Genomic DNA, 26,287 nt, shown 5'->3' with positions numbered 1-26,287 from the left:
ATCACATCAGTCTTGACTGTAGTAAAAAAAGTTTGATGCATGCATTTAGAAAGTCTAATACTTAAGTATTTACATTTTATACTACTTTATTCTTGTAATCCACATTTCACAGGGAGATACCTTTTTTTTATCTCACATTTATTTCTCAGCTTTAAGATTTGAAATACAAAACAGTTAATAAAAATTATCGTCGTCATAGATTAAAGTACCCAACAGTATCTAAAGTAATGTTGATGCATTAACTATGATATATTAATATAACCCTGCCAATTTTATATAATTACTTTTGATACTTTCAAGTTAATTTTGATGCCAATGCTCCGTCTTCTGTATCTTCACTCAAGGGACCTAGTATTTTATAGAGTGGTACTGCTACTTAAGTACAGTAAATTATCTGAATACGTCGTCCACCGTTGGCTTTACCTTAATTCTGGCATTTAGGAGGTAAAAACACAACTTGACTTGAGTACACATGTATCAAAGAAAAGAGCACACAATGACAGTTCGTTTGACTTTATTGAGAGATGTGAGGAACAAAGGGGAGCTAGCCATGCAAAGAACTAGCCTGATAGTGTGCATTAAGGTGAATTCACCTGGGTAATACTGATCCTGAGCCAATCTTGGTTCTAGCCGGTGACCGTGATGTTTAGGATTAGTGGTTACGGTGCAGACCGATCCAAGGTGGACACTTTGCACAAGTACATACAGACACCCGTGTGGCTACGCTGGGAATAAGCGGAGTACAAAATAAAGTAAGTGACTAGAACGGTTGTGCATAGTATTTGAAAAGATTTGTGCTGACAGGGCTGGATGGTAATTGAGCAAAGATGCATACATTGTTAAGTGGGACGATAAATAATGATCTCCTGTCATTTATAACTGTGAGATTAATGCCCTTAGTTGGCTCCTGGATAGCTGCAAACTTCTTGGTCACAACGCTATTCAGAGCATATATATATATATATTTATATACACATATGTACACAATATAAGGCTATTTACAAATACTGTCTTGTCTTTATTTACAGTTATTGCCGCAATAAAGGCAGTTTGTCACTGCCTCATGGTTTATACTGTGAGCAATTAATCAAAAGGTGTGGGGTGATTTAGTGTCGCCTTAAATAACAGAAACAATGACATTCCCTCAGAGTTACTTTAAAGTAATCACGTGTGCTGGGAGAAACATGAGCCATCCATCACAAATTCAGCACATTTTTGAGATTGGAAAACGACCTTCTGAGAGACTGAAGCGTCACACCCTCCACATATTTTGTCGATGGGACGGCAAATCTTCAGGATACAGATAAACAACGCTGACAGTATAATGACAGGAAGCAGATTCTAACGGTTGATTTCAGAGTAACATGGGACAGAGTGCGCTACAAAAATCTGTGTGTGTAGAAAGAGTGTCGTTGAAGGGCGGACTGAGGGAAAAAAAAAAAAAAAAAAAAAAAAAGCTCCCCGAGGTGCACGCAAAGCATTTGTCACATTGGAGCTGTGAAGAGCACAGATGTACAGTAATCTAATCACTGGAGAGCAGCCTGCAATACACAAAATCCCAGTATGCGTGTGTGTTATAACATGAATTGGAAAATGGTGTAGCAGAAAAGATTTTTATATACACACAATGTGATACCTGAATCATTTTCTAGTTGGAGCAGGAGTGACACATCATATTAAAACAGCAGACTTTGCAGTCTGCACACACACACACAAAACCGGCTCGTCATGATCTGCAGTATACCCTCAGTTGAATCAACTAAACCAAATCTCTTCAAGGATATGAAACAAGCCACTACAATAAACAGTCTTTCACAATCTCCTACATCTTGTTTTCTCTACACAGACGGTGAAATGAAGACAGTTTGCTCATAAGGCTTGGAAAAGCCTCGACACCCCCAGCAAGGTAGTCCTTTCCCATGTTTTCGCAGACGGGTGGACAAATGGAAATGGCTAGTGAGGTAGCCAGACTTCCTGCACACTCTCCTCTTCGACGCGATGCTACATTTCGGTTGTGGGCGTGTACAAAACCACACAAAGTCAAGTTGTGCTACAAGAAACGTAGCCCTAAAGAACTCTGAAGGAGCCCAGCCCCTCCTCCTTCAAGTCTTAAAAGCTTCTCCGGTAAAAAGCAAAGTTGTGGGTCGTCGTCCACTCAAGCTGCAGATTCACTGCCACTTTTTTGGAGAGGTGGGGGGGGCGGGGGGTGGGGGTGGTTGGTTGGCGGTCAGTGAGGTGTCGGGTAAACACTCCTGAGTATTCCTCCGTCATAGTGACCTTCTTTATCAAAATGAGGGTCAAGGAGAAGTGCGCCGCCATCATATTTCGAGCAGATAGTTCACAGGGACCAGGCCTCTCTTCCTGCCGCTGCTCAGCCGGAGGAAACCGTCAATCTCCTCGCTCTTCCCCACACAGATCTGCCGAGCGAGAGCGGGAGAGGGAGGGAGGCAAGAGAGGGGCGTAGAGAGAGGGAGGAGGCGCAAGTGACATTCAGTCTTACCAGAGAGTTTGAGCTGCACTGGAAGCCATAACATGCCGTCCTGTAATCTCAGCAGATTTCTGCATGAATTTACATACATTTAAAAATGTATCCAGTGTGTGTGCGTGTGTGTGTGTGTGTGTGTGTGTGTGTGTGAGAGCGAGAGAGCGAGGGAAAAACTGTACGTTCACCTGGGACTCTTTCACAGTCATCTGGCCTTTGTCTCGGTTGCCATGGAAACCATCTGTGACCTTCCACACACGCTCACCGGGGCGGACCCGCTGCACAAAGTTGGCCGGGAACAATCCCACCTTGTCTCTGCTCTTCCCCTGGTAAACACACACACAAACGTACACAGTCATAAATAGATATTTTCTGTTGTGTTTGGGAGAGTGGGGTGAAAAACGATGACGCATGTGATGCGTATGATGCCCGACTACTCTTGTAATACCCTGCAATTTTCCACCTTGTTGACAAACAGGAACTGCCGCATTTAAATCGTCTGTCTGCTTATGTCTCGACACAAACCCGACACAGGCAGCCTCCACTGCAGGCCTTGGCTGAGCATACGCCGGTAGATTCTTTGTGTTGGCATTCATGTTTAATTGGCCGGTTGCCTAAATATGCAGCACCTTCTCATCACTGTAACACATTGGAATTCAAATAAACCGTCACAATTAGCCGACATAAAATAATTGTCTTTGTTCTCTAATAAGCAAAGTAAAAAAAAGCATCTGCTTTTGTGGAGCTCTAATCTCCCCTTCTATTCTCTACAGAGATTCTGGCATGCGGGTGCACAAAACCCCTGGAGGTTAGCTAACTTGCTTGTGCCCAGATGTTTGTTCCTCCACATTTAGCAAGGGCATGTTTACACTAAAATGGCAGGAGGTGTTAGTGTCAGGTTTTTTTGGTGAATGAAAAAAAAAAATATAAATAATTGTACTGTAGAATGTGCCATGTTAAACCTATTTACATGTATTTTGATTTAAATACTATTAATATATACATTTAAATCACACCCATTATAGTTTGAGTTGTGTTTTGTCATGTAATCAGATTGGATTTGAACTCTTTTCAGGCTGCAGCAAAGAAAACTTCTAGGTAACTCTTTAAATAGCTCTTCTGCTTCAACGCATTTACACCAGTACACTTTATATAATAATAAAAATAACAACAACAATAAACTTGGTACTCTCCCCTGATGACAGACCAGTCTGTCCTTCAGCAGGTGAAGGTTATGATCTTCAGCTGCCTCATTAAACATCGTCTACAATCCGTCTTCTTCCTCTTTTCTCCTTCCTGATAACTAGCCCTGCTAACGCCCACGCTCGCTGGCCTTCAAGCACATCGAGCAGCTCTTTAGTCTTACCGTCTCTGAGCAGCTCAGCTTTGAATGGGAGAACTTCAACTGACTGTACGACTCACTGAAGTCTATAAGCGTGTGCTGCTGTAGCATCACTTGTAGTGAGTGATAATATTTTATTCACTTGAGTGCTTTTGAAAAAAGAGATTTCTTTTCACAGCCCACCTTCCACCAGTCCTCGTTGGCGTCATCTGTGACTTGAACTCTGTCACCAGGCCTTGAGGAGAAACACAGACCAACAAAAGAGCTCGATGACAAGACTTGTATTGATTTCTTAAAGTCATGTTTGCATGCTAAATAGGAAGCTACAGCCAGCAAACATCAGATTAGCGTAACGACTGGGAGGAGGGGAAACAGTAAGACTGGCTCTGTCTTTTTGTTTGTTTCATCCGTAGAAAAACGCTTGTGGGGAGTTTTCATGCTAATTATTGCCCCATGCTTTCAGTCTTTGATGCTAAGCTAACTGGCTGCTGCCTCTAGCTTCCTAAGGTACAGAAATGAGACTGGTGTCAATCGTCTCAACTAACTCTTGGCACAAAAGCAAAATATATAGCGAAAATATTCCTTAAGCAGAAAAGTATTGATTCTCATGGCTATTTATTTACGTTTTTAGTGACATCACTGCAGCGTGCTACCCGTTTTCTCACTTATATTTCATGTTATATAGTTATTTCTCAGAGGAAACTGGACCGCTCTTTCCATGTGACCAAACGCCACGTGTGCAGTCTTCTTGCACAGACGCATCCTCCAGATTAGTGGTGGGTGTCTTACCACACTCAGCAGTTTCCTGCACCTACTAACATACAAAGACTCTTTTTTTTTCATGTTACACACTCAACGCAGCTGTTTGTCCTTCCCAACACACTCTCCCCCCCCCCCCCCCCTCCCTCCCAACCCTGCAACCCCCCCTAGATCCTCCCGCTGAGGAGGCAGATGGCGTGTGAATGTCAGTAAATTCTGGCCAGGTACACACTGCCTCCTCTTTCATCCCGTTCCTCTCATGTACACAATTAGTACAGTATGCAAAGAAAATGAACTGACTGTAGCTCCAAGTCGTTCTTCTCCTGAGGCAGAAACTTGTAGAGAGCCACATATGTGTGGATGGAGTGGACCTCTACTTTTTTAGGAGTCTGAGGAAAAGGATGAAGAGACAGAGCGGGGGAGAGAGCAGGAGTGGGAGAAAAGAGGGAGAAATAAGACTGTTATCTGTGCGCGTTCTCACGTAGAAGTGAGTGAAAAGGATGAAGAGATTTGAAGGGGGTTGACGGAGTGTATTTTCACAGAGAAAAACAGGCTGAAAGAAGAGAGGAGTGCTGATTACACACCTTCAGGCTGACCCTGTCTTCTGAATCAGCCTTCTCACTTTCAGGAGGGGTGAGCACTGGAGAAACAGAGAGGGAAAAGGAAAAGGAGACGGAGAGACGACGTGCGTGAAAGAAAGAAGGGTTGCGTGTAAAAACAGAGAAAGAGGGAGAGGAAGCGGGTGCGAGAGAAAGGGGGAGAAAAGGGAGAGATACACAGAGGGGTCTTGTCACTTTGCAGCAAACAGAAGGAAGGCAGAAGTCAAGGTCATTTGCTGCGAAGTGGTGGCAGTACAAACAGAGATGAGCCCTTCTCCTGGGATTTAAAGACAGAGAGGTTAAAGAACTGGCCTCTATAGCCCACCGTATCTCATTCTGACATGCCGCAAACGCTTCACACCGTGGAAAGAATCTCAATGTTTGTACTTCATACACCGATATAAAAAAATGTATCCTTCCAAAAAGATTTTGTAGATTTACAGATACTGTAAAAATAGATAAGTCAGCATATTTAGAACAGTCTACTGATGATGAACCATTCATTTACAGGACATTTTCCTGCAAAATCTACGTCACAGGATTTCAGAGAGTCTTAGGTCAGAAATTATGACATTTTAAAGGAATAGTCTGACATTTTGGGAATTTATGAGAAGATGACTACCACCATCATATTTCAATGGTTGGCATAGCATAGCACATCAACAACAGCTAGCCTGGCTGCGTGCAAAGGTAACAAAATCTTCATTTAATGTTATATCTTGCTTGTTTAATCGTTTTGTATGAAAAATACAAATACATGCATTAATACTTAACTCGAGAGCGGTGTCAATCTTCTCATTTACCTCTCGGAAAGAGCCTATTTGTTAAAAGTCCAATTCTATTCCTTTAAGGTTTTCAGTACGTTAAAAGCTGCCCAACTAACATCAGTTGGTAATTAAAAAGGAAAATGATTCGACTTACTCCCTGGGATGTGCTCCTCTTCAGCTATTGGCTGGTTTTCTAGTTTGTCTTGCAGTTTTTCCGCCTATGATAAAAAAAAAGAAAAGAAAAGAAGAAGAGTTGCAGCCAGCAATGTCAGCAATATTCTTGGTATGATTAATGTCAACGTGAATTTATATGAATTTTATGCGTGTTTTTATACTTCGTGACAGGGCGACTCTGAGATACTGCTGAAGCTGGAGCGACTCATCTGAGCCAAAGACGTCCCATAGCGCAGTGCCTCATACACAGGGTCAACAACGCCATTATCAGCCTCTACACATGGACACAGAGCAACACGGCGGTTTTATGGCTGACACTACACCGATACGCTGTGGCCCGTCGGGCATCATGGATCGAAGGCCACAGACATGGTGATTAGTCATCCTGAGATTTTAGTCGTTTGCTGCTGCCAGAAATCAGACAGCCAGCGTTTCCATCACTCACCCTGGGCAGCAGGAGCCTCTCTGACCACACCCAATGTGTCAGTGTTTAACAGAGGAGAGCTGAAGTTTCTCTTGAAAGCTCCTGTCTGACAAGCCGGCAGAGAGTCGGGGAGACAGGAAAGAGGGACAGAGGGAAGGGGACGTTACTTGAGGTGGAAAAAAAGACAAAAGGGCAGATGTAATCATTCGCTGTAAGACAACACCTGTGTGGTTTTATCTGGGATAGATGGGCTCAAGGTATGCAAGTTGAAAAAAAAAAGTATCAACTGAAATACAGATGATGATGCAGATATTTTTCAATACAGACATTTCAGATTCCAATTTGTCATACCCTTACCTGTGCAGTGAAAAACATGTGTGTACATACCTGAATATTCTCAAAGCCAACATTTAAACGTAAAAGTTAGATATTTAAACTGCGTTTTAAAGTTAGGAGGAAACTGAAGGAATGAAGACAAATGTTGATGCTGCCTATTTGCATGGGACGGGGTGTGAAACCAGAACATCTCTTGAGCAAACACTAATGCCCATTCGCCATCTTAGACACTGTGACGCTAAAGGGATGGTTCATATTATTTGAAGTGGGTATGAGGTACTCCTCAGTCAGTTTTAAAAACATATTTACGCATAAGTGTACGCTTTATTCAGAAGATTTTCATCTTGCTGTAATACAGGTCTCATCGAGAGGAAAACCGAATTGAAAGTTAAATTTATCCATGATGTCATCAAAGTCACAGGTCTCCTTTGACAAAAACAATTAACAAAAGTTTAGCTTTCAGTTCAGGCCCGTCGGAAAATATTCAAACTATAAGTTACACTTAGAAGTATATTGATTTTATGTGTGGACCTCTCTTTTGGGTTGCTAGAGTGAGTTTTGCTGCTTGCTCCGTCCATGGAAGTACAATGCTTTGCTCCCGTGCTGGTAACCCTACCAATCTAGTCTTTGTAAGACGATTGATAAGTACTCATACTAGCCCTTCAGTTGTTAATGCACCTAAATGAATATCACACCTTGCATTGACAGTAAATCACCAATGAAGAAAAGTTGCACATGAAAGTAGATATCAAAAAGGTTTTGTTCCGTTTTACGCCAATGCCAAGCTGTGTTTTTGTCTCCAATCGCACCAGTTTATAGACTGTGGGAGGAAGAAGATAAGTCATCATATCCAAGCAGGTGTGAGTCAATATTGTTCCCTTTCATAGCAGTTTGACAGCAAACATAAATCAGTAATGAGCAGAAATGTAGGAGGCAAAAATGAATACCTTTGACATACTTTCCCATCATGACACATGTAGGGTAGATCAGCTAATATGATCTATGACTGCATTATTGCCCACTGATGGTGGCAATATTACACTCCCCATTAGTTTTATCAGGGAGCTTCTGAAGAGATGTCCTCTGACACGGCTGTATGCCTAATGGAGTACGCCTGAACTTTTATTCCCGTCTGCCTTCGAGCTAACTCATCCATCTCGTCTGTGTATTGAGGCGCCAAAAAGGTCTTTCTCAAATTGTCGACCCGATACTGCACAACTTTGATTGTGTTTCTTTATTTAGCAGGGGAAATGTGTTTAGCTACAACACATGACTCATCAGTCAGAGAGATGAAATTACAAAGTCCTGTTTTTGACAGACGCCGTGATGAATCGTTTTCTCTGTGCTCCAAATAGAAACGGCTTATAAAGATAGTACTTCGGCTTCATCTCATCCCCGTCTCTATTTTACAGTAAGTGATACACGCTGATAATAACATGTCATCAGAAATGGCTTTAATGAGCTATTGTACTTCAAGGAGGTTGTATCAAAATAAAACAGCATTTACAGGTTCATGAAGATGCTCAATTCTGTTATTAGTTTGAATAGAAAAGTCTGTCCATTTACCCATTGACTCTCAATGATGACTGCTAAACATTTAAGGAAGCCTGTGGGGTTTTGAACATTTTGTATGCTTGTGTCTGAACACGTCTGAAAACCACTGCCATGACGATTTGACAGATCTTGTGAGTGCAGACCGTCTGGAAAATAAAGAAGTCACCCAAAAGTGAAACATTGCTTTAAGGTTCAGAGGCAGTGCGACGGCTGTTTTTGGACTGACAGACAAGAATTTGCCCAGAATCTCTTCTTTATCTCCTTTCTCACAGAACACACACTTCACCTCTAAACTGAAATAACTGCAAGAAACTCTCTCCGCTGAAACGTTACCGAACAGTGTGATTTCATAAAAGGTGTATCTATTTCTCACTAATGGTGCAATTATAATATAGACAAGACAATTCAGAAGTTTTTATAATATCTGCTCACATAAATGTGTGCAACAAACAATGGGTGATAAATCTGCCAATTGTTTTCTTATTGATGAACTGTTTAATCTATAAACCATCTTAAGAGTAAAAAATGCCTTAAAAAAGTAAGGATTGTGTCATTAAACGGTTTTGTTTTGTCCTAAACCCAAAGATATTCAGTTTGCAATTATAATTTACAATCATTTTAATTGAGTGTTTCATTCAAATAACCACTATACAGTTTAGGACTATATCAAAGTATTTAGTACCAGTAAAGATTTTTGTTGATGGTATACATTGCACTACAGAAAGTAGGCAATTGTTATCCCATAATATTAAAAGATCAAAACAGCTGCTGAATGTTCTGTCAATTAACCCATCATAGGAGCTCTTGTATAATGGCACAGAGACATGCTAAATATTGTTTTATTTTTTAATCAGTTTGTCACAAAGTGCTTCAGAGGAAACTACACACACACAAAAATACACCACTCTGTAAATAAACTTAGCAAATGTGTCACTTACTGTTAACTTATGCTAATTAATGAGTGGCAATTGGCCTTATCTCCTCTGCCAGTGTGCTCAGAAGTGGAGGTATATGAATTATGTTGTCAGCATTAGAAAGCTCGAAACATCCCCCTCACATCTAATAGTACAACACTAAAACTACAATTACAAATGGTGTACGGAACATGACTGGAAGGTTTAAAGAACAGAAAAGCTGAAATCTCACTATCTGGTCGGTTGAGATCCACAGAAAGCGACAGCACTCTGTAGGAGACTCACACATTCAGGTGAGGATGGATGAGTGCAACGCTTTCCTGCAGAAGCAATTCATTTTTTCAGTGTTCAGCAGGCCTTTCCCTTTAATCAGAGGGTAATACATCTTTAAGTTTAATTAACATCGTTTTGTAAATTGTTGTCTGGATTCCAAAGTCATTTTCAGCTGCGTGATTCTGGGGGTATTTTAAAGCAATTGGTCATATATGGATGCACTCAGCAAATGGGTTGAGAGTGAGCCAGAGGAACTGCAGTCATCAATATTACTTTTTCATATGTAATTTACCTTAATTTACATAAAACTCAAGTTTTAAGTCCTGCATGGTCTCTTTCATAGGGTTTTAATAATATATTATATTTTATTGGCTAATAATTACAAATGGGTTCACCTGCAAGATGCATAATAACGATAGAGCTGATAAAAGTGAAGCTCATTTGAACTATATTACATGTTTTTCCTCGACTTTTTGCAGTGCAAACATTTCTTTCATTTTACAAAGTAATTATGAATTAGCTATGGATTCGCAGTTGTATAATAATATAATAATATAAATACCTGAAAAGTGTACTTAAGTACAGTACTTAGTTACCTTCTGTGCCTTCAGCAACAGGCCATTGTTGCAATTCATTCCTGCCTTTCCTACTGTCCCATTTTATATTAAATATATATGATGAAGACTATCCCATAAATACATAATTAATACACCTGAGCTATACAGCACTATAAATATAATATATGGAAAGTTTCACAAGCAACCATTCTGCACACAAAAGCTTTGGAAGACACACTTTGGCTGAAAGTCAGTGAACCCAGAACCGTATGTTCTGTAATGTAGGTGTATAAGATGGGTCCTCAAACTCCAGTCTCAGTAAAATGCCTAATGCTTGCTTTGATGAGTGTGCAGTGATCGAAAAGGACACCGCCAAAGGCTTGGTGAGAGCCTGCCGTGTCACATCCTAGAGGGATTGTGTGCGTCCTCAAACACACTGAATTTCACACTGAATTAGCCAGACCAGCTGGTACAGGGAGATATTGATTTTCCAACAGAGTTGAGAGGGGAGGAAGGAAATGTAGCACCCAGACAAGAAAGAGGGGGAGAGGAGGGGGTTATGTGAGAAGAGCAGCACATGCAGGAGGAAGGACAAAAAGGCTGAGTGAAAAAATGTTGGGACCTAGCCATTGAAACTTTATTAGTGTCATCCCCCCCCTCTTATGGCATTTATAGTTGAGAGATAATAAGATCCCACTGCTCCTTTTTACCCGTATCTCACCCACGTCTACCTTGCAAAGCCCTGGTCAATCCACATTCCATTTATAACCTCGACATTTTTGTCTCTGCTGGTCTGAAAAGTGCTTTATCCTCTTTTAACAACATGGGGGCTTTGAGGCTAAGCATATTACCAGGACTAAGGGCTATGCCAACAGACAATTACAGCATCCAGATGCCGTTTCATTCTGCTGACACAATGTATTCTGGGTTAGTCTCTGGCCCACAGAGAACTCGTGCATTTCCAGGACATTTTGTGGAACAAATACACAAAATATGAAATGTAATTAACTATGTTAGAATGTATTTTGTCCACGGTAAGCCTGGCTACTGGGAGAGAAGTGCAGCGAATGAGCAACGCAACAAGGTTACACTGGATTTAATACCATTAATTAATACAAAGCCACCATGACCACTTATTGAAAATGTTATTAAATTAAAGTTGTGCATTCATGGGTGGCATTGTTCCCTTTACAAGTCAGGGACAGGCGTCAGGAGAACGAGAAAATACAGTGAAACTACAAAAATAAGACTTAAAAATAAGGCAACTAAGAACTTCACAATCATGGGGAAAAAATATAAAAAGACAGGTACAAAAATAAATGATGAAATAATAGTAATATGTTACTCCACATCCAGCTACTGGAAGATTTCAGAAGAGAATCTAGATGACCACATATCTCTGGGTGCCACTGCAAGACACATGCCAGACATTTCTAGACACTTGTGTGACACTATATATTTTAAGTGGGTAGTTAAGTGTAACTAGCTTCATAAAAGTGCATAGTGAGTAGTAGTGAGATTTAATGATGAAGTCAGTCTGCGGTGTTCTTACCTTGCCATTGCAGGGCTGCTGAGAGAGCTCCGACGAGCACCAGAGGTGAGCCGCCAGCTTACAGGCTTTACAACGCAGCCCCTGCTTGGAGTTTCCTGTAGACACCAGACAATTCACTGCAACACATCTTAGTAGACTGAAGACAGCGGGCAATGTTTCTTTTTCCAGCTGTGTTAAAATTGATAAAACTGAAGGAAACAAGATTGGGAGCTTTTGTATTGCCTCTCCACAGCTCGCCTGCGCTGGTGGTATAAACTAGCAAATGTGCTGACGGAATTGTGGGCTCCATTGGCTGGTATTTCAGCTGAAACATATGAAAGCGGTGTAGAGCAGCAGGCATGAGCTAGCCAGCTAGCCGTGCACGCTCACATGCACATACATGTACTATACAATAATTTACTGACTCACGAGTGTCCCCTGTAAACAATCATCAATCCTGTATTGATCCTGATCCGCTGCCAGAGGCCTGATCCCAGCCAATGTGTAGGCTATACCAGATCCTACACGTGGTTCTTGCAAACGTTTTATAAGCTGCTAGTTGATGTGATCATTTTGTGATAATAAAACAGTTAATAAACTCTAAAGTGATGACTGGTCATCCCAGTTTAACAGTGACCTGACCAACCGACTCAGGTTTACATGAAATGTTGAGCTGAGAAACGCCAGTATACAAATTGTAAGAAGATTAGATACAACTCCCAGGGGAGGCATATAAACAAGATTGGACCACAAACGCCGTCTTCCATGCTGATTTCCGTTGGGACAATCTCCTGCTGTTATATTACCAAGTAACACTCTTTAATCCTTTGAAAAGCACAAACAAAAGAACTGGGCAGAATTCCCAGTGGACAAAACTTATACGCAGATACATCCAAAATATCTGCAGCTCCCTTTTAAGCCAACTTTCCACCAGTAGTTGGAACAAACTCTGGTTAAAAATGAATTATGCTTTCCTAAAACGTATTACCTAGCATTCAGCAGTATCCACTGAACAGCTCATCTCTGCATTTCTGCATCATATTCATTTAATTGCGATGAAAGACAAGAAAAATGTCCTTGAAGTAACCAGGACAACTGACCTACCTTGGATCATGTGTTTGCATTGTTGGCAGCTGGCAGGCCTACGGAAGACATGCTCCTGGAAACAGTGGGTCTTGACCGGCTGGGCCTGGGTTTTGGAGGCCACGGACAGTGAGGGGCTGACAGAGGGCGAGCGTGATGACAAGGAGGGGTTGGGACTGCTAGACGGGGAATGTGACGGAGAGCGCTCATATGCCAGGGGGGACTCCGAGATGGCGGGAGGAGATGGCAGGGGTGGAGGTGACGTGATGAGAGCCGAGGGGGACCGGGCTTCGCCGTTACTGCGGTGGAAAAAGTTGTCCATGCTCTTGCTGCGCATGACTGACTTGAAGGACAGGGAGCGCTTCAACCGCTGTAACTGAAAGACATGGAAAAACAAGCACACAAAAAAATTGACCTTGAAGAATAAGTCAAATAACAACTAGTTCCAGGAGAATTGTGTTTCTGTTTAAGAGAAATCAGGACATAATAACGCAAAAAAGAAAAACACATCCAGCTAGGGATGTAAGAGCAAACCTCACTAAACATTAAATATTAAAGGCCCTTATCATTCAGCGTCTTGCTATGAAAGGCTGGATTGTGCATAAACATATTTTCTACCAATGTTTTTATTATTTCACAAGCAAGACATATGTATTTCTGTCCAAGCTCTCACTGATCTGGAGTGAGCTTGACTCAGGTGGAGTTAATAACAAAAATTAAACAAAAATTAAAAAAACATGGCCAGGGGCTTTAAGGTCCTAAAGTGATGAGCTTGAATTTGAAAGTAGGAACACCAGAAGTTGCCTTTGAAATGAAAAATAGCGTCCAGCCCGAAGGGTCGTGCAGTATTTGAGAAATCGGTCTGCTAACAGTCTGTTAGCTCTACCCTCCGACTGTCCTTGTCCTGCCAGGCTTGCTACCGACATTCAATCTTCGGCTTTTCCCCCTCTTTACTTTGATCGCAAATTTGCCAACCCTTGTGAATCCACGTGAGTCAATACCTCTTAAAATTCACGTTTGATTTGTTTTATTGAGCGGCCTGCACCGTCACATTCGAGGCAGCCAGTGATGCACGGCCAACACTGTTTATGTTTGACTCCGCTGGCCTCCATTTCCCGCTTGCTTGCCATCCAGCGCTTTTGGCTACAATAAAGTGGAACTGATAATGACAAACAATTACGGGAACGTAGGAGCGATGGGATCCAATATATGGCAGTTATAACCGCTGTAGACCCATACATCAAGGGAATTGCCTGGAGGACATGGGCATGGATGTAATAGGTCCCAGAGACTCAAGAGCACCTCCTCAATTTACACCCGGCTCATTATCGGTCTGTGTTAGCGACTAGATTGATAAGCAGAGTTCTGCCTCAAGCTTCAAACAAATACAGAGTGTTATTTAATTCAGGATTTTGTGTGGCATTAACATTTCTCCTCTTCTATAAAAAGGAGGAAGCATTCTCATAGCCCATTGTACATTTGAAAGCCATTGTATAGCCCATCTCAGCCCTAAGCAGAAAATCTGATCAATAGCATTGAGCAGGTTCCCCTTTTTCTTCCTTAAGCTAGAGATTCACAGTTGCCAATTAGTTTGAGTGATGAAAGAGTCCTCTCTGTTGACCCATTAGCAAGTGCCTCTCGTAAATGTTTTCTACAGGGAGCTGAGTCCATGCTTTCCTTAATGGCCTTTTCTTGGCTCGACTGGTGGCCCATTCAGTAATGGATGTTCCTCTCTATTAGATTTTTTAACTTGTCTGACTTTGTTAATGTTCTTCCGTTGTGAAAGCCAGTCTTCGCTCCAGTTCCAGGGGGAAACAAACTATTTCTTTAGACAAACCAGGCAACACACGACTGATAATCAATAGCTTAATACCTCCCTGAGCTTTTACGAAGATTAAAGACACAAAGAGAACTAATCTGAAGATAAAAGCATAAAACCTTGTTTAATGCCAGATGTATTTAAGTAGTTTTAGAGGGTTGACTCATCATGAAAATTCATCGTACTGATATATACCAGTGCTATTCAGTTTATCTTCCATTAAAATCTATATTGTACACAGACCTGCACTAAAAAAATTGTATTTAATAAGTCTAGACTTAATCAAATTTAAGTGTGAGGTGGTTTTATACAGTTAATCGGTGGATCTATTATTCAGTGATTTCTGTATCTACACTATCTCAATTATCCTATCATATAAAGGTTAAGCTTAAGCGCCATCAAAGAAATAACAAAAGAAAGCAAAACGACAGAGGCAATTTGCTGCTCTAGGCACTTTTACAGTTTGGCTTTACGCCGAGCTGAAGGACACTGAATGGCCAGAGATATGTGGACATCCTTATTCATCTGTATACTTTTGGCCTGGGGATGGGTTTTGGCTAGCCTCTTACTTTAAATTAAGGTATATAACAAGCTAGAGCATAGAATGATATTCTTTTTCCTGTTTAAAATGACTTTGCCCTTGTGCACAAGCTGAGGTCAAACTACTGCTGTAATGGACCATAAGTGATCCATGAAAAAATGTTTGGAGCCTTGTATACCAGCTGCTACAAGAAAACAAATCAACAGCAAAAACAATCGGCATCTGCTGAAATGGCTCATCGACTGTCGGCAATCGGAATCGGTGGCAAAAATACACAATCAAGGGATCTCTATAGGCTTTATTTCCTCCCTTTTTTCCTGCTGATCCTATCCATGAGGCAAAAGCGTGAGTTTTATGATCTGATGCACCCCTAAACTTGGCCTACACACAGCTATAACCTCAACCCTTCCAACAACTGGAACGCCATTTACGAGGCACATTCTTTGGGCCATCTACAGTAGTGGTTTCACATTCAGTACCAAAGGTCAGTTCTTCTCCACTTCTGTCCTCAAACTGGCTTTTTTGCAGTTTGCATTTACTGCATCATAACAATACAGTATAATGCCCCTTAGAAGGATCTGATCATAAAAACACATTTACACTTGTGGGCTTTAACACATGTAGGCAAGGTTGTTGAGAGAAGCACAAAATGAATCAAGTTATTCACATCTAATTTCAGCCTGTTCTCATTCCCAGGGTCACGCACCTCAGCGTTACTGCTATGTAAACCCACCAGGGTCAATATTAGACACCGATAATTCCCCGGGAGTGTGATGACATAGTATAATAACAGTACAGGTTGGTGGACGGGGAGTCGGATGGGTCCAACAAACACAGGACTTTCAACCAGGAGACCAGTCTACTTGTCCCAAAGTGTTGCCGAGCAATTTTGAATAACGTGTGTTACGTTGTTTGTATTTTACTTGGTTGATATACTTATTTTAAATCCAACCATGATGTTGTTCCTAAACCTAACTGGGTTTTTTTTTGGCTGAACCTCAGCCAGTGTTTTTGTTTGAATACACAACGTGAACCATGCGTTTACTCCAACTGTAGTGGAGCGTAGTAGTGTGACGTGCTCGGCTACCCAGTGCATTAAGAAGTGACGCCAAGCGGTGCGACCACGTGTCAGTATGTGATGAGCTGGGATGAGAACGTATTGATACTTAACTATCAGTGCACATGTAAAGCACTAACACAATTAAATCATTATTGTAATGTGAAGCTATGTGTTATAATGTGTGCTAGTATCACTTCTGGTGTTTCTTATATGCCTTAACATCCTTTCTCTGAAAAACAGAACGCAAATCAAAAGAAGAGCTCTAATGAATGCAAATCTCGATATTTCTCCATGGTACTCGTGTCTCTCTGTAAGGTTTTGAAAAGTCTATTTATGGATCACAGAACTGGAGACCCATCACACTCTGAACTACTGACGGCAATTAGTTCATCACAGTGGAAGTGGTGTGGTGTACTAGAGCAGGTGTTTGAGGAAGAAGAGGAGGCAAAGAATAAAAGAAAAACATTTGAGGGCAGAAGAAAGTGAGGCAAAAATAGGTAACAGACAGACGTGGGGAAAGAGAGACTATGGAGAGAAGATAAGAGTGAAAATACCACACCGGCACCGGATACCCACCCCCCCACCCCCCTTGTATCTGAAAGCCCAATGCACCAAGGCCTTCCTCTCTCAGCCCTCTGACAGACAAATGGTACAGTGGAGACGGAGCAGACGTCTCAGCCTTGTTCTTTGGCCGTTTGAAAATGAGTACAGAGCACAGGGATGATTGGTGAAGGTTTCTATAAATAGGCTGTTGTGAGGGATGCCTGGATAAATTAATGATTAAGAAGTGGGAGGGTGGGTGTTCACACCAGATGCCTGTGAAAAGGCAAAAGTTGCTCTGCTGCCACTATAATACATTTCCTGCTCCCATGCTTTTCTACACGGTTCTATTTATTTTGTACAACACAGAGGTGTAACAATAGTTATTCCAAAAGGTGAAAAATAATTAGCACAAGGTTTCATAAGTTTCACCACCACAACTAGCTATGCCATAGTAGGTGTTACATGGTGTTCAGGCATACGCTGAACAAACACAGATTGCTTGCCCACGGCTTCTTCTGTCTTTGAGCTTTATTATTTTTAAAATATTTTTTTTTTCATGTACCAGTGCCCACATTCATTTAGTAAAATACTCCAAGTGTCAAGAATATTTAGTTGGACTGCAGACGCCACAATTAGACACCTGTAACATTTGGCAACAGAAAGATAAACAGCTGGCAAATACTCAAAACTGACTCCTACTATAGAAGACGTCTCCAGGACCACGTTTTTGCCATGATGACTCACACACAGACTCACAAGGTGAAAACCAGCGTCGCTATCACGGCTTGTAATGAAACAACAAAAACAGCTGTAACGAGGAAGGTGCACTCCGTAAAGTGCACATCTCCACCAGGTGTGTCTGCAACGACCACAGCTGTATTGTGCGTTTGAATGAACAACCCACGCCTGGCCACCCGCCACCCGTCTAGACACAAATGGCCTGTAAGGCGTTCTAAAACACAGTTCATTCAAACCAGAAACAAGAATTAAGTATATAATTCATATAGGGCATTTAAATCTTGCCGAAAGCAAAAAATGACACTCACCAAACTGTCTGTCGGCAATGTACTCAGTGTGCCGGTAGTTCCGTTAGTCAAACACACCGTCCAAAACAATGAAAGTGTGAAAACTTTTTTCCCTCTCTGTGTCTCTGGGAACAGAGAAACGGCTGGGGGTCGGCTATTCGCCACGCCGTGTTATTATCACTAGCAGCTCCTAGCAGCCGGTGGCCGGTTAACAGTCGTGAGGGAGGAGCCAGCAGGCAGTCAATGGCAGTATAACACCTCAGTGTTGCACGGTGTACCAATACTAGAAAGGTATCGCAATACCCTGCTGTTCCTTTTTCCTATTTTATTAATATCAGTACTTGAAGTGTTTTAATAAAAGCCGTATGTCCTTCGTGCGTGCAGCGCTCTGCTTCGACTCCATCGCTGCAGCGTTATTCTCAGGCCACCTCTATAGCTGCACGTTATTAAAACGTATTACTGAACCCAGAGGAACCTGATTAAGTTTGGCATTATTTTAGTGACCCGAGCTTTAAGTTAACGGAGTCTTCATTAGGCATTGTTCCAGCTGCACACTGTTAGGTAAAAGTGCACCTACTGAAATGACCTTTCGTGCTAATGGAAGGTTAAAATGCCTCACTACACAAGCTGCAACGTAGAGTTTGGTCCAAATCGAAAACTTCCTAGGACAGTGCATAATTGATCGCTTAACAACAGTTTTTCAGCACAGACATTTCCTCTATCAATGTCTATGTATTTAAGGGAATTTGGGGGGACCTGACAACATGCAACCGGCACTTTGTAAACTGTAGTTAAACTGTTTTTAAAGCTGCTATACAAATAATACTTTTATTTTTATTATTATTATTATATGAGAGGTGATGCTTTTACTATATTTTGGCAAAGTTCACAATCACATAATGACATTAACTCCCACTCGGGAGGTTTATCTGAAAAGATATATGGCTCCTTTGATTTCCACTGCATTAGCTAGCAAATTGATATCATGAGATTATAGATTGAGGCAATTACAAACTCAGAGGGGACGGGAGGACAAGCTAAAATAAGCCTTCATTTTAGGGAACCAGAGGTGTCTCTGTGATAAATTACACTAAAATATCTTAGATAAAAAAGGTGTAAAAAGGATCATTATTCTCCTATCCCCTCTGATTGTCACATTCACAGCTGTGAGTGGCTCCCAAATACCACAACATATTTGGTTGTTGTTTGAAAGGCTGTTTCTTTGTGCTGCATTCTTGGAAATACATCACCAGCTCTGCCTGCCTGAGTGTGCAGCAAAAAAAATCTTGCATTTCCAAGCCGTTTAAAAGGCTTAACTGCACAAGGAGCTTTTGCAGTGAGCATTAGGGCGACTGACCCAGAGGCGCTTTGATTTTCACACAATGGTGGTGAAAGAACAACACTCGCTGGGATGTTGTTAATAATTTCATTACCCTTTGAAAACCTTTACAAAAAGGTAAAATAATGAAACAATCATGATAATGACAAATGTTTAATGATTAAAATCATCAAATGTTAAAACCCCATCATGTATTTTATAGTGTTTATTGGGTAGCGACCTTGTGTTTGCATGTGCGTTATTGAAAAAGTGACTAATATCATGTTGTTATGAATTAATGTACATCTAAATCAGGACAAGATCATATTCAAAACATAACGTTTTAGATATATTCATAATTCTTTATTTTATCTTAAGAGGGACAACTGGAAAAGGAGAAATTCAGGGATTAATAATTCAGGTGAGAGGCCACAGTGGAGAAGATGTCATGTCTAATTTAAAAATAATAATAATTGCATTTTATTTAATGCCAGTAAGTTACTTGCACTACATTGTTGAATAGTTACAGTATAGTTGTTGACAACATAAGCTCATGATGAATGCTTATTTGGCGCATTGAGTATTCAATAATTCTGCAGCCAGATGGGGTTTGAAGGTGAGTCGGCCATTCAGAGCTGAAGATCAGAATAAAACATTATTTCATTATTTATTAAACAGCTTTGCCATTTAGGAGACGAAACAACCTCACGAAGTCCGCTGTCATCGAAAGCAGCAACCTAAGGTCAGTACTGAACAAAGGAGTGGATAAAGCTCATATTTATTCCCCAACTGGCTCCGCTCTCACCCCGACTCTGCTGAATCAGCAGCATTTTAGAACTCAATCAAGGACAGTAATACAATGACTTCATCATTAATCCAAACAATGCTGAGTCAACATTGGATACATGAGCACAACGTTGGCACTGTAGAGTACGAAAACTTGGTTCGGTCTCCCTCATTGTGCGTCTGTCTCTCTGTAACCCTTCATCTGGTTTCAAACGTCGGCGTCAATCACTCTGGCAGGAGAAACACAACATATCAAGAACAGTCAGAAGTGATGGATGCACCTTCCCGCTAACAGCAATATGGAAGAAACAAACACAAGGAGCCCAAATACACCTTGCTCAGAAATGTCATCTACACATAAATGGCACAGACGCACACTGATACACATCAGATGAGCTCATGAAGCAACTTTTAGTTACCTTCTGAAACAAGAATTCAGGAGATGACTGAGAGGCAACTAAATGTCACCACTGTCAGAAACTTGTCCAAAACTAATTAAATAAAACTGTATAATTTTCCAATTTATTGCTACGCGTTGATGATTTGTTTCATGAACTGTAGAAATAACAAATTGGAATATGATTGTACGTTTATTAAAGGTAATTTGGGGAATTCATTGAGAAGAATGAATCAACAAAGAATGTGTACTGTAGTTTGCTTTAATGCTCTTAAAAATTGTAAAACATGGAATTTATAACACATTTAAACGGAAAACACAGAATTTGGGATAAAATAAAATGGAATCTAGATAGAAGTAGAGAGGAACCTCTTCTTCTCTAGTCTTAATTTGGCACTCTTTTGTCGTTTCTTCCTCTTTTTTGCCTTCCTCCTCACACTTTTACATCATTTTTCTCATTCCTGAATGGACCACTGGCTGGCTATCCTATTCTTAAATCACCTTTATCCCCTCAACAATCAACAGCCAGACACTCAGAGCTATGAAAAAGAAAAAAGAAAAAGACAACGCAGGAAAAGGAAGGAGGAATGGGAGACATAAAGAGAGTAAGATGAGGAGAGGTGGAGCGCAGGCAGAAAAAAAGACAGTGTTGAGTTTCATTTAAATTGGCCACAGAGAGTCAATAGAAAAGAGCAAGGAAACATACTCGAAAAGGAGAAGAAATTAATTAGATGAAGGGAGGAGATAAAAGGGGCTGATAAGGAAGTTAGTGAGGAAGGAAGAGAGCTCTGAGAAAGTGAGTGTGAAGGGCGAAGTCAGAGGGAAATAGTTGCCATCATTTCACCCCATAAAAACCTCTTTGTGTTGGCTGAGAAGAACGCGATGGGCTGTGTAAAGGCCCTGCGGGTCGGAGCACAGCCCCACCTTGCATTATCAGCATTTACACCCAGTGTCTGTGAATATTAAACTTCATGTAGCAGCTGCTTTTGAGCATGACTCATTTCCTCCACTAATGAACAACGTGGAGTTTAAAGGAATAGTCATAGTAAATATGAAGCTACAGCCATTAGCCAGTTAGCTTAACTTTGCATAAAGACGGACAACTAGTCTGGCACCGTCCAAAGATAACACAATCTGCTTCCTATGACCTCTGCAGTTCAATAACTAACACATTATATGTTGTTTGTTTCAGCCACATACACCCTTAATAACAATTTGCTATTAATGGGTTATATGCCCTACTATTTCTTGCCCGACGCCCTGCTGGTTACCTAGCAACAACTCCCAGCCAAGAAACACATAACCCCCAAGAAATGGCAAATTGATGTGTGGACTAAACAAATGAGATACGTGATAATTGGTGAGCTTTAGAAATGTAACCTTTGGATGGAGCCAGGCTAACTGTTCCCCCTATTTCCAGTCTTTATGCCAAAGGAAGGAAGGAAGGAAGGAAGGAAGGAAGGAAGGAAGGAAGGAAGGAAGGAAGGTGATAAACGCAAAACATAAATGAGACTTGAATTAAACTGCACAAGTTGTGAGAGATTTTGTAAACAGATACAGATGCTGTTGTTAAATGTAGCACCCATTTACTTTAATTCTTCAAGGCTTTATTGCATTTTTATCTCAGCCAGGAGGATCATGTGATCATCAGTTGTGTGTGTGTGTGTGTGTGTGTGTGTGTGTGTGTGTGTGTGTGTGTGTGTGTGTGTGTGTGTGTGTGTGTGTGTGTGTGTGCATCTGTGCGACTACGAGTGAGTGAGTGAATGAGTGAGTGTCTACAGCTAATCTCACATTCTGCTGCAGCCAACAGCATTTTATTTTGGGTGGCCAGTTATGGCTGCAAGACCTCTTGTTGTTGCAGTATTGCCTGCGATATACTGCCATCGACTGCCTGCTGACTCCTCTCTCACTACTAACCGGCCCCCGGGCGGTAGGGGCCACTAGCCTCAGTGTGCCTCCGGCCCTCAGCTGCTCCTCTGTGCCCAGAGACGCTGTCTAACCACTAATGGAAGGGACGGTGTGTTTGGCTCATTGCTGTATTTCACTGCACCTCAGCTGCTGCTAAGCATTTACAAACTAGTCATTTACTTTATTTTACCTAACCTACCGTACCACAAAATGCAAGACACTTGCATGCACTTCAAGTGATTAGCAAGGAATAATAACAACAACAGTTTCAGAGCCTTCACTCTGCCCGAAGGTGTAGGAGGTGAAATGACTATTCATTCTCTGTAGCAGCATCTATTAGAGAGCACTTTAGAAAGCTGGTAGGCCCACTTACCGCTGTAATAAACACTCTGGGATGGCGGGGAGACAGAGAGGGGATGGAGATATGGAGATGAAGGAGAAAGAGATGATGAAGAGATGTGAAAGAATGCAGAGAGGCGGTAACAGGAACTGAGAAAGAGAGACAGGGATTACAAAGAGTTGAAGATTTGTTATGAAATTAATAAGGCAACGTATAGCTAGAGAGGGACGGAAAGGAACAAGTGAAGTTCTGGAGATAACCTCGAGCAAACTACTTGAAAAAGACACCCTGCAGTTGTAACACACATTTAATCTTTTTTCCCCCTCCTCATTCTTCTTCTGCAGGATGTGAAGCGGTAGCTGCTGCCAGCAGGGGCTTGGCAAACACAGAGCTACACGGCTGACACAGCTCGGAGGATTGCTTCCTCCCAGTTTGGTTTTGTCCACGCGACCATTTGTGTGAATTATGACCGAGCCCCCAGCTCGACACAGCAAACATCTGCTCGCTGATTGGCTCATAAATTCACGAAGCACCTCAACGCCCACCATCCATTGTGTTTGTCTGTAGTCAAATAGAAACAACAAAAGCCCCGTCCTGACAGGCTTGTTCAAGGTCCCTGTGGTGTCGACCAACAAAAGACAGGCTTAAGGTGATTTGTTGCTGTGGTTGCTACAGCAATTAAGGCCATTCTTGAAGCTCATTTGACAATGTAAAAAAAAAAGAAAAGGTGATGCAGGAGATTGAAGTCAAGTCACTAAGTGAGAATTTACTGTCTCAATTTGAAGTTGAGCTCCTCGTTTTGTCAAGAAAGATGGAGGTTATTAATGTCCTCTGGATTACCAACAAAGAAGGAGACTGCTGTGGGGATCAAGAGCTCCAGGGGCCCCCATGGAAAAAAGAAGAGGAAAAACTGGTTTGTGTAAATCCTGTTGAAAATGTGTTTGGAGATATCTACACCTGAAACCGCAAGTTGCAAACAAAAGCAGAAACAGAAAGAACAACACTAAGAATAGATGTCAATAATACAAATAGAAAGTGGAGGAAAATAAAAAATGGGGTAATTTGCCAAATAATTTAAAATAGTTGTGAATAAAGCCTAAGATCTTTCTTCCCCATCTTTGACAATTAGAGACAGCAGAGATACACGTCTTGTGATCTGAGACAAAGATTGCAAGAATTCCTTGCAATTCCAAAATAATGTGTCTCCTGAAATTACCCTGCATCTAATCTGGGGGCAGATTATATTCTATCAGAAAAGGCATAGAAAACAACACATAGTTCATCTGCCCATGCCTCTACCACGTGTGCCATCCTGGTCCTTGTCATGGTCCCAACAGGATGCAAGCCCTCCCCAAAGGTAAAGACAACTCCAACCAACATGTACTATGAACACACTAGTGTGGAGGTCAACACTATCCATGAGCATCTTCCCTGTTTCCCTAATATTAATTGTGCATCCACTACACATGCCACAGAAAGCAACCACACGAACGCGCGCGCGGTCACGTAATCTCTGACCTCTGCTAACTTCAGGCTAGTTAGCGGATATTAAAGCGGCTTTAGAGTTGTTACGCAATACCTGAAACCACTACGGAATTAGCCTCGCGAGACAGTAAGAACAGCTCCGTAAAAACGAGACAATGACAGCCTTGTTTGGACGTCGGTAACCGAATGTCTGTGTTTTAAACGAGGAGGAGAGAAGTGCCGCGGCATCACAGGTGTGTTGTTACCTTAGATTCGGTTTGCACGGTAGCCTGTGGTCGGTGAAAGTCCCGGTTTTGTGGTTCGTTCTCCTTTTCGCAGATTTCCGTCATCTCGGTTGAGAAAATGCTCCTTCAACGGCAAAAAAAACCCCGTAAACAAACCCGATAAGTCCACGGCGACAGGGGGACGGGTGACACTATGCAAGCAGACGTTTGGACGTCGCTCCGGTCCGAAGAGGTAGATGTAGTTTTAACGGTCAAGTCATCTTTCATCGGTACAAACACGGTATTCCGTCGAAAGGGTGCTTCTTTTTTTCCGGTTTAAGACTCTAAATCGGAGCAGAAAACGCCGGTAGTGGTTTATTTGGCGGAAGGAAATATCCAGTATCTGCTGCCGGCGGGTTTGACCACTTCTCCGTCTCGAGCCTCTCTCGCGCACCGGCCAGTTTTCCTCCGCAGCTCGCGCACACACGCGCTCTCCTACAACAACTTTGATTTTGCCGTGACGAAGTGCTTGGCTCATTCTGATTGGTCTGGACCTCTCCAGCTTCACCAGAGGGGGGCCGGTGGAGCGCGTTCTGATTGGCTCGGAGGTGATGACGCCGGGCGAAATGGGTGGTACAAGATCGACCAGTTAATTCTACAGCATTTTACTTTTATCATAAGGCTTTCGACGTTCATTACACTTTACAATATATAACAGTACAATTCTCAGTCACATGACTCGAAATCAAACTAACTTGAAATCAAAAATCCACTGATGCATTCTATACACACCACAAAGAACTCATGGTTCCTGCTGCCTCTCCTCTTAGATGCTACTGGTTAATACCTACACAAACCTGAGGTAACAGTTCTGCTTCATTCTTCTTCCAAGACAAATAACTAGCACAAGAAAATACTATTTAGGCCCATATCTAGTATAAATAGATCAGGAAAACAAATTCCCACAATAACTCCTACTGCTCTTTTTAGCTTCCAATCTGGTGCTGAAATGGATCTAAACATAGATGAAAATACACTAGTAAAACATTACAAGCTAACAATGTTGGTGTTTAATCAAAGACTGTAAGAAGTGGACAAAGTGAATGGAAATTACCATATTTGGAGCAAAGGGTGGAGCTGAACAACACAAGCGGAGCTAATTGAGTTCGTAGCATGGTAGCAACTGTCAATCATAATGTAGACACGCCCTAAATTATACCCTGTTTTATCGTCAAATTGACTCTAAATGGGACCATAATTTACAAAATTAACATCATGACGTTTTGAAGAAGATTTGAAACTTATGCTTTAGAACATAAGCTCATGTTCGCGAGGTTTACTAAGATTACAAATCAAGTCAGAAGCATGGTCATTTTTCACAGACTTCCACTTCTTTTTGCAACCAGAAAAGTCGCCCCCTGATGGCCACTAGACAGAATGCAAGCTAAGCAATGGCTTTAATTTTCAGGACTGCATGTTGCCTGTGTGTAACACATTTGCTGAGAGAGCAGACACACAACAATCTAGAGAACACCAGTAGCCAAGGCATCGGTGGCTGATTCAGCACCAAGGACAGCTCCTCTCTGCCTGCATGTATATATAATGATGTGTCAGCCTTCCCTGCATGGAAAACTGCATGGTTTCACTCACAAGAGCACGTTTCTTTTTTTAATCCAAACACTTTAATCCAGAGAACTGCTCTCATCAAACAAGCTCACTTTTAGTTGTTGCGTTAACAGCCAGTGTATTCCACCACTCGGAGCTAAATATAGGAACAACTTAGAACAAAGAAATGCAGCTGACTACTAATTTGTAATGCCTCTCGCACAAGCAAAGGAAATTGCGAATTTAAGAGGACAACTGTGCCATGATGATTATTCTAACCCTGGCTGTAAAAATGAATGCCCATTAAAATGTTGCCCTTTGGCACTGGATGTCATTAATATTCCGATCATTGTCTCAAATCATCCATCCATCTATCTGTCTATCTATTACATATTGTAATAAAGTACATTTTGAGCACACATTTCTTTCTTTTTTTGGTTGAGTGAGATATTCTTTCAGAAG

General features: G+C 41.6%; 1 protein-coding gene across 1 annotated transcript; it reads right to left on the bottom strand.

The window, feature by feature from the left end:
• Positions 1-504: 504 nt before the first annotated feature.
• Positions 505-24,684, bottom strand: LOC311033288 (SH3 and cysteine-rich domain-containing protein 2-like). Its single transcript, XM_084040601.1, has 11 exons — positions 24,263-24,684; positions 12,817-13,171; positions 11,734-11,828; positions 6,569-6,653; positions 6,285-6,397; positions 6,104-6,167; positions 5,168-5,223; positions 4,884-4,972; positions 4,008-4,059; positions 2,671-2,808; positions 505-2,417 (listed from the first exon to the last, which is right to left on the bottom strand). The coding sequence occupies exons 1-11, from the start codon at positions 24,344-24,346 to the stop codon at positions 2,319-2,321; spliced, it is 1,230 nt and encodes a 409-aa protein (XP_083896727.1). The 5' UTR covers positions 24,347-24,684; the 3' UTR covers positions 505-2,318.
• Between the last annotated feature and the right edge of the window lie 1,603 nt (positions 24,685-26,287).

Source organism: Eutrigla gurnardus (assembly GCF_963514095.1).
Source record: "Eutrigla gurnardus genome assembly, chromosome: 22".
In the NCBI taxonomy this organism is placed as follows: Eukaryota; Metazoa; Chordata; class Actinopteri; order Perciformes; family Triglidae; genus Eutrigla; species Eutrigla gurnardus.
The sequence above is the reverse complement of the archived record's forward strand: the minus strand, read 5'-3'. Positions and strand labels throughout refer to the sequence as shown.

What these genes read in the sequence shown, in the direction of transcription:
- LOC311033288 (XM_084040601.1), bottom strand. Translation starts at nt 24,346, where the DNA reads ATGACGGAAATCTGCGAAAAGGAGAACGAACCACAAAACCGGGACTTT. An exon ending in CCGTGCAAACCGAATCTAAG is followed by an intron (nt 13,172 to 24,262) that starts GTAACAACACAC and finishes CATGTCTTTCAG; the next exon opens with TTACAGCGGTTGAAGCGCTC. An exon ending in CAGAGTCGCCCTGTCACGAA is followed by an intron (nt 6,168 to 6,284) that starts GTATAAAAACAC and finishes TTTTTATCATAG; the next exon opens with GCGGAAAAACTGCAAGACAA.